We start from the raw sequence: 12,341 nt of genomic DNA on the forward strand, positions 1-12,341 counted from the left end.
TTCGTCCTCGGCCTAGTGGGAATGTGGGTGCACAATTTCACGGAAATCACGCGATGTGTTCATGATTTGCAGCATTTTGTTTGAAACGCATGAGCACTCCTGTGAACTTTGGAAGCCAATCTTAACCAATCAGGATGGAGTCTGATAAATCTGAAAGACCCGTTTCGTTGAATGGCTCTAGAGAGACTGTGTACCAATTTGCGTGATGTTTGGACAAAATCTGTAGGTGTACTGTGCAAAAACTTGTTTTGCACAAAGCGGCCTCCTGGTGGCGCTATAACAGGCCGTTCTGGAAAGTTTGGGGCAGAGGTTCATGGTTGGCATCCAGGGAGTGTGTGTGCAAAATATGGCATCGACCGGGTTAACGGTGGCCGAGATTAGCTGTTCACGGACACACGGACACACGGACACACGGACACACAAACGGACGGACGGACACGCGGACGGACGGAGTGCAAAACATACTCTCCCCACATGCCTTCGGCCTGGTGGAGACAATTACTAGACCGGTCACCGGTGCCCGGCTTCAGCGCAGAGTCGATGACGATGGAAGTTGGAGATCCATGCCCCACCCAGCTATGCAATACGCATGTCGGAGTACCTGTTCCACCGTGTGTCACTTTTATGCCCATATATGGAGATTTCTGTATCTGTCTCTCTGTGTCCCTTTATTCCTATATATGGAGTGCTGTGTCAGGCATGCCCAAATATGAAGTGTTGTGATGTCAGAACAGGCCAGCTCCATATATGGAGATACGTATAGGGGTGATCCAGTCCAGAGCCCGGGTAGGGGCTTACCCATGTGTTCATGTATCGCAGTGGTTCCCAACCTGTTGTGCGTGCACCCCTTCTAGGGGGTGTGCGACATGAAATGTCTAATGGTGGTGTTTTATTTTAAATATATTAACATATTATGCCAATATATGGCAAGTAATGCAGAATATAGCCTATGCTGCATATATTATGCCATATTCAGGTTTATATAATTATACGTGCATATATGTGGATAAAAAGGAAATATATGTCTCTAGATTTATATTTCCATGTGGGGGGGGGGGGGGTGCATCATGGCCAAAAAGGTTTGGGAACCGCTGATGTATAGTTCAGAGGTAGTCAATTACGCCAATGAACATAAAATAAAATGTTTCAGCAAGTGAATTCATAGTGTATTTGAGTTAGGGCCGATTCATACTCCTATTTTACCGCTGTTTCGGCGCTGTAGTGCCGAAATGATTTCGGCTCGTCAGAAATTTTCAGTAGCACCGAAGAGCCGACTTTAGGACGGTACCCGCCCCCCCGAACCTCAAATGACGTCAAATTGTAGGCTCTACAGAGCCGAACCGACTTTTATTCGGCTCTAAAATAGGAGTATGAATCGGCCCTTAGGGTTAACACTTCAAACAACACACTTCCTGTTACTTGGTTATATTCCTTCCACGGAACATTATTAACCCAGTAGTGCAGGTAGCTTAGTTAGTAGAATAGCTCACCTTTGAATTGCAAGGTTCTGGGTTTGATACAGTTTGGTTTTAGGGTTGCCAACAGTCCAAGCTGGTTTGTTCTGGATGTCAGCCTTCTAGCCAGCTTAGGAATGAAGAGTGGGACGACCACTTTGAACCAGAGATCTTGGGAACACCCAGAGAAGGTCTCAACACAATGACACTCCATATTCACTGTTCAACCATAGATCTAGCAGTGCTTTATGTCAATTATGTGTTGCTCTGGGTGGAACTTACTACTGACCGAGTCAGTACAGTACAGTACAGTAGGAGGGATTTATTCATGCTTTACATTTCTAAACTTAAAATGTTCATGTCAGAAAGATTTGAACTCACATATTTACTGACACGTTTGAAAGGTATCATTCTTATGACCGTTATCTCTCAGAATGTGTATGTTAACTTTGTAAATGTCACGTTAAACCTGCAATAAACATAAGGTGAAATAAACCTACATCAAATAGTCTCTTTGTGCATTCCTTACTACTCCCAAGCACTTTACCCCCGATGTTAAGAGAACTAAACATGATTCAATAAGATTTGAAATATCCAATGTCGATGCATTTCTACACTGTGATATTGTTACTTTTATTAAACACATCTGAGTACTTTTTTCCACCACTGTAGCCTACAGATTTCATAATGAATTCATCCCAGAAGTCACTTCCCCTTCCCACTGTCAGCCTTGATAATAACGGACAAACAGAAACGTAACTCATGATTGTTTTAATTGAATACAAATATAATGGAACTCCTAGTTTACAATAATAGCATCAGATCCCACACAAACATCCACAAACCAGATTCTCAAAACAATTTAGGAAAGAAAAAGAAAAGAAAATGTAACCCTGCTGGTCAACACCAATGTTTCCTTCTCCATCACGTCCTTCACTCATCACAAACCACTGGAGTGTAGATATATGTTGCTCTTAAATCTGCCCTACACGATGAGACAATTATTCGATCTGAGGTATTTCTGAGCAGAGCCAGGATTTTTTAGAAGGACTGAACGGAGCGATTCACTTCATGAGCAATTTTAAGACAATCTAGTGAGTCCTTGTAGATCAGTTTCATACGAGATGGTTGTGCTTTTCCAGTTAAGAGTGGGAGAGACCAATAGTGCATCTTTGGTGCAGAGATCATGTTTCTTCCGACGTTGGCATAATGAAATCCGAACAGGTGCACCGTTTGAACAAAGATGTATTACAGGTGCACAGTGCACACCGTATTAACAAAGATATATTAGAGGTAAAGAGCAGTTGCTGACGTGGTACGAACTTCATTTATTTAAGGACGGATGATCCATCACTCATCTGACAGCGCAGGTAAAGCCAAAAAAGCAAAACGCTGCTTACTCGATGAATGCTATACTCTTTTGTTAAAATATATTGCAGCTGGCTTTGGTGAAATCTAGTTAGGCTACTTACAAAAGTACAGTACCTGTCATTTATTCACTATAAATAGGAACTAAGCTAGAATCATTATTGCTAAATTTGACAATGCTTGGACCTTATTTGTACCAACATTACTGTGAAGCCTGATTTACACTTTGTTTTGCAGGTCGTGTTTGACGATCTACAGGCTTGCGAGCTTGTAGATCAGCAATTATCTGGTGTGAGACACCAACGTGCAACAAAGTATAAATCAGAAGAAGTCGATGGTTCATGGGAAAAAAAATAACATAACACAGAGAATGTTCATCAGAAATTCACATACTAAGCAATCAAGTACAGTACCAAGTACCCATTCACAAAAAACTACTTCACATTGTGCTTTAAAATCTAGTAGTTGCTGTTGCGCGCAGCTTTGTCATGATGTGGTTCCCAACCTTTATTGGATCAGGGCCCACTCTAAATGCACACAGCAGTTTCAGAGCATGTTTTGTAATGATCAATCAATCGATTGCGTTCCGCCTTGGTTCAGTGGAACTAGTGTATTATACTTTAAGTTTTGATGTACCGGAATCATAATGACAACTATTTTTTTTTAGGTTTTAAAAGGAAAAATACCATGCCATTTTCTTTACGTTAATGTTTTATTTAATATTACCGTTATATTATTATACGAAGTGTTTTGCCTATATTCGAGGGCACCCTTGCAATACCCCGACGGCCCACAGGCTGTGGAATCGCTGCTGTAGCGTGCGTCCGTACAACGTACGTAGGCCTACATGGTTTGATATTGGTTGTTCAGCTGACCTTAGATCAGCTCATGCACTGTGTTCCTCTCACATACCCAATTACCCATGTTGACAAAAAAATACTCTATGGTTATTATCATCATTATTATTTATATGGCAAACATTAGTGTCACGAAACAGAAAAGGAGAACTTAATTCTGAACCCACAGAAACTAAACTGGTGGTTTGGCATCGACATCAACAAGTGCATTCCATCCATCCAGGAACGGGAGCTACAGCGATCAGCGATGTATTGTATGAGGTTTAGGTGCACCGTGCACACCGGAGGCACGTTTGTGTTGTGCAAGATGAACGGCGGTTTAGCGGTTTTGGGCTTGTGAAAAAAAAAAGAAAAGGTTATGTATTACTCTTTACTCATTCATTCCTCTTTTATTACTCATTGCGTTCATTACTTACTAATTGATTATAGATTAAGCAAATAAACAATAGCCTGGTCCTTTTAAAACACGAACAGACATCCACACACTCTGTCCATGTGTGTCGGTAACACACTCAACCTGGTGACCCTATCTTGAGCAAAGGTGGAAATGTCCCGACATTTCCAGACGGGTTCACAAATAATGGAAAATAGCCGATCTACAAGCTCATTATGTCACTGGGCAAACCCAGTGACCCCAACGACAAAGCCCAAAATACGGCTTACAATGTTATGGTGAATAACACCAGTTATGTTGTTTATTGCAAGAAAATTGATGTTGATGTTTATGACACCCACCCCCCTCCCTCCCTCTCTATTTTAAGTTTTCCTTTTCGAGGTCTTATAATCGAGGAAAGTGCAAAGCCACGACATCACTAATATGCAGTCAGATTACTTATGGAAATGTGTTCCGGGACAGTCACTTTCCTGTTGCCTAGTATCAATTCTAAATGTATACATATGAAAATATCTTTATAACATTATATAAGAACAGAAACATAACTGTCAGGGGAAGTTTTTTTTTTTTCTGCTTTCTGAGACGTCGTAGGGGTTTGTTTTTTAATCCACACGATGTGAAAACATTGTAATAAAAACGAAATGCCTCACACCTTGTGCAGAAGGGTCGGTGTCCACAGAAAGCATTTGTTTTTTTTTGCTGCCAGGGTCTTTTCTGCCACGCATTTCTATGGTAAAGACGCGCCAGAGCACTCCCCTTCCCAGCGTGTTTTGGCAGAACGCCCTGGGCCTTCTAACAGCAAATAATTCAACTTCGGAAAGAAAGAGCGGCGCTTATCAATAGTAACGTTTGATCCTCCTGAGTCCTGACCTGTGTCTGGCATCCGCGTGACTTATAATTACAACTTGATTCTGAATCGTTACCACAAGTCCATTTCAGCTAAGCAATTTGTGCTTAAATAATAACCGTCGATAGTGGTTGTGCTCCTACATAAACGGCATTCTGTGGACACGGGCCCTAAGAACCTGATTTCAGTGTAACAGATTGAAATGTATCTAGATATAGTATATCGCTGCTGTCGGGCGCTTCAATGTATGAACGAATGGACCATAAATCGATTTGAGCGCTATAAAAATGCAATCCATTATTATTATTATTAGAAACCGCCAAGTCTTTCCACTTTTTTATTTTATTTTTCTTCGCCATACTTTGTCATAATACAAAAGTAGTATCATTTTTAGTTTTGGTTCGTTTCCCACCCAACAGCTACGATATTATGAATCAGTCTGTGCTCATGTTTTTATAAGTGTCCGACTGTCTCTCCCGTCGGACATCTTTGACTACTCTGCTGCCGCCCTAGAGGCAGAGGCGAGCCCTGGCCTGCACGCTGTTGAGACAATGGTGACAACTACTGAGATGTGTCCCTGTGTGCCGTGAGTGTGGGGGGACTGAACCACTGGTTCTCAAGTTCACAAACAAATTTTCTTTTCTTTTCTTTTTTTTTTACGCCCGACCGACCATTGTACTACAAAGTATAGCCTAATACAAGGCTTAAGAAGTGGTTAATCAGACTAATCGATTTGGTTGATTCTGAAGAATCCATTAGGATGCTGTGTCAATTCGTTGATGTTCGAGAAAAGGAAAACGGCCTCTCAATGAATCGATTAAAACCCATTTTGGGCGGGAACCCCTTTTGGTGTTAGCATTATGTTATGCTTTAGCTATTGAAAAATAGCAGATCTACAAACTCATAGCTAACAGCTTGTAGGTCTGCTATTTTAGAAAAATCGAAGAACGACTGACATAGAAACATAGCTTTTTCAGAAAACTGTCAGGATGTAGAAGACATTTTTTTAATCTGATCTCAGGTCAAAATGGGTTAACCTCTATGAGCAGTGTAGTTTGGATTAGTTGTCCCACCCTACTATTATCCTAATAGTTATAGGGCTCTGTGTGGACGTCCCGTTAGGCGGTCCCTGGTGGTGCCCAGAAACCAGACGTTGAGAACCAGTGGACTGAACCTGACAGCGTTGGGGGGGGGGGGGGGGGTTATTTGTCCACCAGTTTGGCCAGGCTGTGTCTGAGGTCTTTGAGATCGCAGATCTTGACGTCCAGCACCTGGACGAGGGTCTGCAGCTCCGTTTCGGACTTCTCCCTCTGCTCTTTGCTGGAGGCCAGAGTGCCCTCCGCCGTCTGCACGCGCTCAGTCAGCTCCGCGTTGCGACTCTCCACTTCCTGGTGGAACGCAATAACACAAACATTCATGACTAATACCAACGACTAAATATTAGAATATTCACACCAGGGGCCACAGCCAGTTAGTTCACTCCATCCGCGCCAAACGTGACATGAACACTGTCCAGGAGTTGATTTCATCGACTAAAACTATGACGAAAAATGCCCGTCGACTACCCTTTTCCACCCCTCCCGTTTGTAATGCGGGAGCTGGCGAAAACCTTTGGGAATTAAGATTAATGTCGGAGTGTCCTTGAGCCTCTGAACCCCTAATTGCTCCAGATGTGCAGGTTGCTGCCTTGCATGGTTTCCTCCGCCATCGGTGTATGAATGTGTGTGTGAATGGGTGAATGTAAAGCACTTTAGATAAAACGCTATATATAAATGCACCCAATTTACCCAAATAATGAATGTGAAATGTTTCATGCATGCATGCGGTTCCTCATGAAATGGTTTATCCTGCACAAGTTATGAAGTCAATGTGCAGTTTGCTGCTTTGTGAAGTGATTGATCATTGATATTATGCACTATGCTGGGCAGCTGGGCTGAGAACAGAAGGACATGGAAGGACAGCGAGGAATGGTCATAAATCACAGCTGAGCTGTACTGTCTAATAAAAACCAAGCGCTATACCTCAGCTCTGCTCGCCCCTGCTTTAAGACAAGTGTTTCCCAAACACTGGGTAGAGACCCATTTTGGGGTCGTGAACCCATTCTTATGGGTTTCAAAGTTTCGTCATGAAGTAGTGAAAGTAGCCGATCTGTAAGTTCACATGTCGCATTGTGACGCGTTGTGAGCGCGTAGAAGGGCTATTTTTGTGTCCTGGGGATTTCTCTTTTGGGTCTGGAGTTAAAAGCTTTTGGAACCACTGTCCCATTGTACAAATACAACCTGCAGGTGGCACTGTTAGCTTGATTATCCTTGCCATTCCTGTGTCTGACTTCTAGGTAAGTAATGATTTAATTGACATATAATTATAAACCTTAATAGTGTGTTGGTTTATCTGGTCTGGATGTATTGTTAAAACTAAACTATACCCCTTTTAAACCTTTTCTTCCTCCCCCTCTCACCTGGAGTCTGTGAAGGGCCTCTTCTCTCTCTTTCTCCAGCTCACCGACATCTGATTTCTTACTCTGCAAGGTTTGGATTTCCTGAAATTTAGAAAATGAAAGAAAAGTAAATAGATATAAATACAGAACCACATGCTATGCTGTACTACATTCTGTTCCCATATACGGGCGCTTTGGTTGTTCTAGACAACCGCCTATCCGACTGACTTGACGCCAGGCGCGCCATTCCCTTGCCGAGCGGTCCGAGTTTGAAGTAAGTAGTAAAAAATAAAGTACAGGGGGAAAAACTTCATTATGTCCACCGCTGAAATGTTCGTTCCTATAGGCCCAGTTCCAAAAGCAGTGGGGTCATTTGTCACCTGCTGGCAGGATGAAACAGCAGTGTTGATAGGATTTGGCATTTTGGGACACCTTGATGTCGCCCAGGGAACACTTCTTATGGTTTAGTTAGTCACACGGCAGTGGTTCCCAAGCGTTTTAGCTCGACACCCAACCGCAACCCAAACTACTGAAAATAGCCGATCGATAGGCTTACAACACGCCGCAGCGCAACGAGTTGTAAGCTTGTAGATCTGCTATTTTCACAATTTTTTTCCAACATTTATTATCAAATTTATGGAATTTCTAGTTGCCACACTTCACAGCAGAGGTACAGACAATGGTCCATTTGCTTCCTTGATTGATTGATTGATTGATTTATTGAATACTTTATCAGCCAGAAGTCAGATATTAGGGCTAAAAGTTAATTTGACTTTAGATGGAATGTTTTGGCTGAGTGTGCTTCTGTCATTTCTGAATAATAGTTCCATCCTTGTATAGTTTTTTCGCATTTGCATAATGATACCACACAAAAAAGATAGAAAATACCACACAAGCGTCTAAAATATAAAACAAAGAAATGAAGAGGGAAAGCACCTTGTAATGCAAAATACAATTATGCCCTTTACAGCTTTTTATATAAAACGCTGAGAGAGCATATACTGTAGGCATGTATTCAATAATTGTATTTTTGTCCTAACCTACCTATGTGACTATGTCCTAACCCAGTGGTTCCCAAACTGTGGTGTGTGCACTCCTTGTGGTGCGCGCAACATTTATTTTAAATGTATTGACATATTATGCCAATATATGGCAGTATATGCAGAATATAGCCTATGCTGCATATATATGCCATATTCAGGTTCATATTATGTGCATATATGTGGATAAATAGGAAATATATGTCTATATAGCTTATGCAATTTATATTTCCATGTGGGGGTTTATATTTCCAGCTACATCGGGACTCGGGAGGTAACAAGGGGTGCATGGCCAAAAAGGTTTGAGAACCGCTGTCCTAACCTATGTTTAGAGTACCAGTAGGGGCAAAAGTGGCGCTGTTGTGCCAGAAACAGAGAGAGAGAGATAGTGTTGCACTGTTGCCTGCTAATTACAGAGAGAGAGAGAGAGAGAGAGAGAGAGAGAGAGAGGCAGGGGGAGAGGGGAGTTGCACCACTCAGTTCACACGGGTGTGATTTTTCATTACACAGTGGCTTTCCTCCCTCTATATTTTGTGAACCCCATTATCTTCCACCTTTTGTGTGGTAAATAATGCAAATAAAACATATTTTAGTTTTAATTTTCATTGTGCATTTTGTTGGGTCAGGTGGCAATCTTGTATGTCCCTGTTACTTTTCAGGAGATGGACAAAAATAACCTGTGTTCCAATGTAGATATTATTTAGTCACAAGCTCTGGTAAATACATTTCCTTGGTTAAATATTCATAAAATCCACATAAATTTAACAAATATTGCCTGTCGGACAAGAAAGTATGGAGATACTGTACAAGGTTTGTGCCAGACAGCAAGGATTTGCATATTGTTCACTCAGCAGCGTCTGTTTGACCTGGAAGAGAGTGTCCTCTTCTATGAGCATTCCAGAATCCATCTTCATTTTCATTCTCTTTATAGTTCTCGTCTAGAACAGTGGTTCGCAACCTTTCTTGGATCAGGGGAATGCACTAGAAAATTATGAAAGTGTTCGTGGCACATGCGCGTGCCCGTGCGTGCGTGCTGTGTGTATGTGTACAGTATATGAGTGAGTGAGTGAGTGAATGAGTGAGTGACTGACTGACTGAGTGACTGAGTGAGTGTAATGAATATCGTTGCTGTCGGAAAGAATGAGACGGTTCTTTCCGACAGCTTTTTGTGTTTTTAACTTCTTACACGAATGCCCTACTACTTGATCAACACTGCAGCGTCACACAAAAGCATCAAAAGTAGCTCTACAAGCTCCAAATGTGGCGTGTGACTTAGTGGTGTGTGTTTGATATTGATATTTGTCTGTTTCCAATTGTAATAGAGAAAAGCCAAAGGCCACAACAACATCCACATGTGGAAAGTTACGGAAGATTGTATTTTATTCTGTCAGAAATGTCATTCTACTTTAGTTAACCTTTCAACACAAAGACAGGAAGAACAGCTGGGCTTCTAGCTGCAGGATTCCATTGCAAAGGACAGAGCAGTGAATCAGGGAGGAATGAAAGATTAATTCAGAGCCCGGAGCCAAAAGGGGACAGACTTTAAATCACTTCACAGGACAATTTAAATACACTAGAGTAGACTAACACACTAGAACAGTGGATCTCAAGTTCAACATCCCCCCCCCCCCCAATCCAATATCCAGGTCCCTTGCCGCACTCAGTCCACACCCAACATAGACTAAGTTGCTGCTTTGAAAATTAAGGTTTATAATCTCCACCAGGCCGGGCCTGATCAGAGTGAAACATTGCATGCCACACTCCCAGTAGGCCAAGAAAGATATCCAATTTTTTTAATTTGCCTCATGGTGGTGCTATAACACTTCACACCTTTTTGGCCTATGACTCTTGAACTATAGGTACTGTATGATACTATGGGCTCTATTTCCGTCCATGCTAAACCCCTACTATTTTGAAAAACGATTTTGAATAGTAGAACTATTCACACTATGTTGTGAGCTTGTACTCAAAAATGTTTTTCAAAATAGTAAAAAAGAAAGAAAAAAAAGGCAAAGAAGTTTAGGGACAAGGGGCAAAAACAGAGCCCTTATGTATGGAAAGACCAGGGGGGCAGTCAGACAGATATTTTGTGAAGCCACTGAGGAAATCGGGATTTCCTGGAAGTTAATATAATGGCCTGTTGTGTCGCCGTCATTGGACCCAGAAAAACCCATAGCCCCATAGAAGTCCATGTATTTGGGCCCAACTTGAATGAATACTTGAATGAATGAATACTTTCTTCTTCCAGTCACTAGTTTAATGTCTCATTTCTAATGTCATAATATTCTTTTTGGAAAATTATGGTCCCATTAATTAACAAAATGACCATAAAGTCGCGTATGTTCTGAGGGGCGTGGCTACCGTTACAGTCTATGATCGGGATTCCCCTCCCACTCGAGTCAAAATAAAAACCAACAGAGAAGAAGGGGGGAAGTCCCGCCTCGTTGTCTGGGCCAGCCAATGACTAGCTGGGCTAAAACGGATCTAGAAAGATGGCGACTTACAATACAAGGACTGACAGGCTTCATTTTACGTTCATGTTAGACCCGGAGAACGCTTTGTCCATATTTTTATATGTATATACAATATATATAATATATTGTATATATTTACAGTCTATGGGAAAGACGCAGTGACTCCAGTGCAGTGTAGAGTGGAGTGTGTTCATTACTTGTTCTATGTAAGGAAAGACGTAGTTAGTGACTCCAATGCAGTGTAGAGTGGAGTGTGTTCATTACTTGTTCTATGTATGGAAAGACGCAGTGACTCCAGTGCAGTGTAGAGTGGAGTGTGTTCATTACTTGTTCTATGTATGGAAAGACGCAGTGACTCCAGTGCAGTGTAGAGTGGAGTGTGTTCATTACTTGTTCTATGTATGGAAAGACGTAGTGACTCCAGTGCAGTGTAGAGTGGAGTGTGTTCATTACTTGTTCTATGTATGGAAAGACGCAGTGACTCCAGTGCAGTGTAGAGTGGAGTGTGTTCTCACTTGTTCTATGTATGGAAAGACGCAGTGACTCCAGTGCAGTGTAAAGTGGAGTGTGTTCTCACTTGTTCTATGTATGGAAAGACGCAGTGACTCCAGTGCAGTGTAAAGTGGAGTGTGTTCTCACTTGTTCTATGTATGGAAAGACGCAGTGACTCCAATGCAGTGTAGAGTGGAGTGTGTTCATTACTTGTTCTATGTATGGAAAGACGCAGTGACTCCAGTGCAGTGTAGAGTGGAGTGTGTTCATTACTTGTTCTATGTATGGAAAGACGTAGTGACTCCAGTGCAGTGTAGAGTGGAGTGTGTTCATTACTTGTTCTATATATGGAAAGACGTAGTGACTCCAGTGCAGTGTAGAGTGGAGTGTGTTCATTACTTGTTCTATGTATGGAAAGACGCAGTGACTCCAGTGCAGTGTAGAGTGGAGTGTGTTCTCACTTGTTCTATGTATGGAAAGACGGAGTGACTCCAGTGCAGTGTAGAGTGTTCTTACTTGTTCTTTGTCTTGGAGCAGAGCTTCCAGTTCCTCCAGGGATCTGCTCAGCTGCTCTCTGCCGGGGTCACTGGATGCAGGACGCCCACTCTGAGCCTCCAGCTCTGACACCTGCACACACACGCATGGTTACAGAAATGAATGTCTGTATGTAGTATGTACCGCTACGCACACACACACACACACACACACACACACACACACACACACACACACACACACACACACACACACACACACACACACACACACACACACACACACACACACACACACACACACACACACACACACACACACACACACACACACACACACACACACACACACACACACACACACAGGTTGGATGAAATTGGCAGGATTTAACAGGGAAGCTTTTCTCTGGGCCGTTGTGTGTGTGCAGTGTTGATGATAGAGAACAGGAGTGTCAGCCATCTGCTGTTAACTCCTCAGACAACA

At 42.3% G+C, this 12,341-nt stretch overlaps 1 protein-coding gene and 1 long non-coding RNA gene across 2 annotated transcripts in view; both read right to left on the reverse strand.

The window, feature by feature from the left end:
* Positions 1 to 2,210: 2,210 nt before the first annotated feature.
* On the reverse strand, positions 2,211 to 4,398 carry LOC310860400. The gene is made up of 2 exons (XR_014569376.1): positions 4,124 to 4,398; positions 2,211 to 3,633 (listed from the first exon to the last, which is right to left on the reverse strand). It is a non-coding gene; the product is annotated as an uncharacterized lncRNA (long non-coding RNA).
* Positions 4,399 to 4,440: 42 nt separating this feature from the next.
* The window catches only part of homer3b (homer scaffold protein 3b), an 83,184-nt gene continuing 75,283 nt past the window's right edge, over positions 4,441 to 12,341 (reverse strand). The window contains exons 8-11 of the mRNA XM_083766441.1: positions 11,880 to 11,990; positions 7,379 to 7,459; positions 6,123 to 6,308; positions 4,441 to 5,530 (exon numbers count right to left, since the gene is read on the reverse strand). Of these exons, the coding sequence (XP_083622567.1) occupies positions 6,123 to 6,308; positions 7,379 to 7,459; positions 11,880 to 11,990 (378 nt within the window). The 3' untranslated portion in view covers positions 4,441 to 5,530. The remainder of the gene's footprint in view (positions 5,531 to 6,122; positions 6,309 to 7,378; positions 7,460 to 11,879; positions 11,991 to 12,341) is intronic.

This window comes from Protomyctophum parallelum (assembly GCF_964188405.1).
Source record: "Protomyctophum parallelum genome assembly, chromosome: 6".
Lineage (NCBI taxonomy): Eukaryota > Metazoa > Chordata > Actinopteri > Myctophiformes > Myctophidae > Protomyctophum > Protomyctophum parallelum.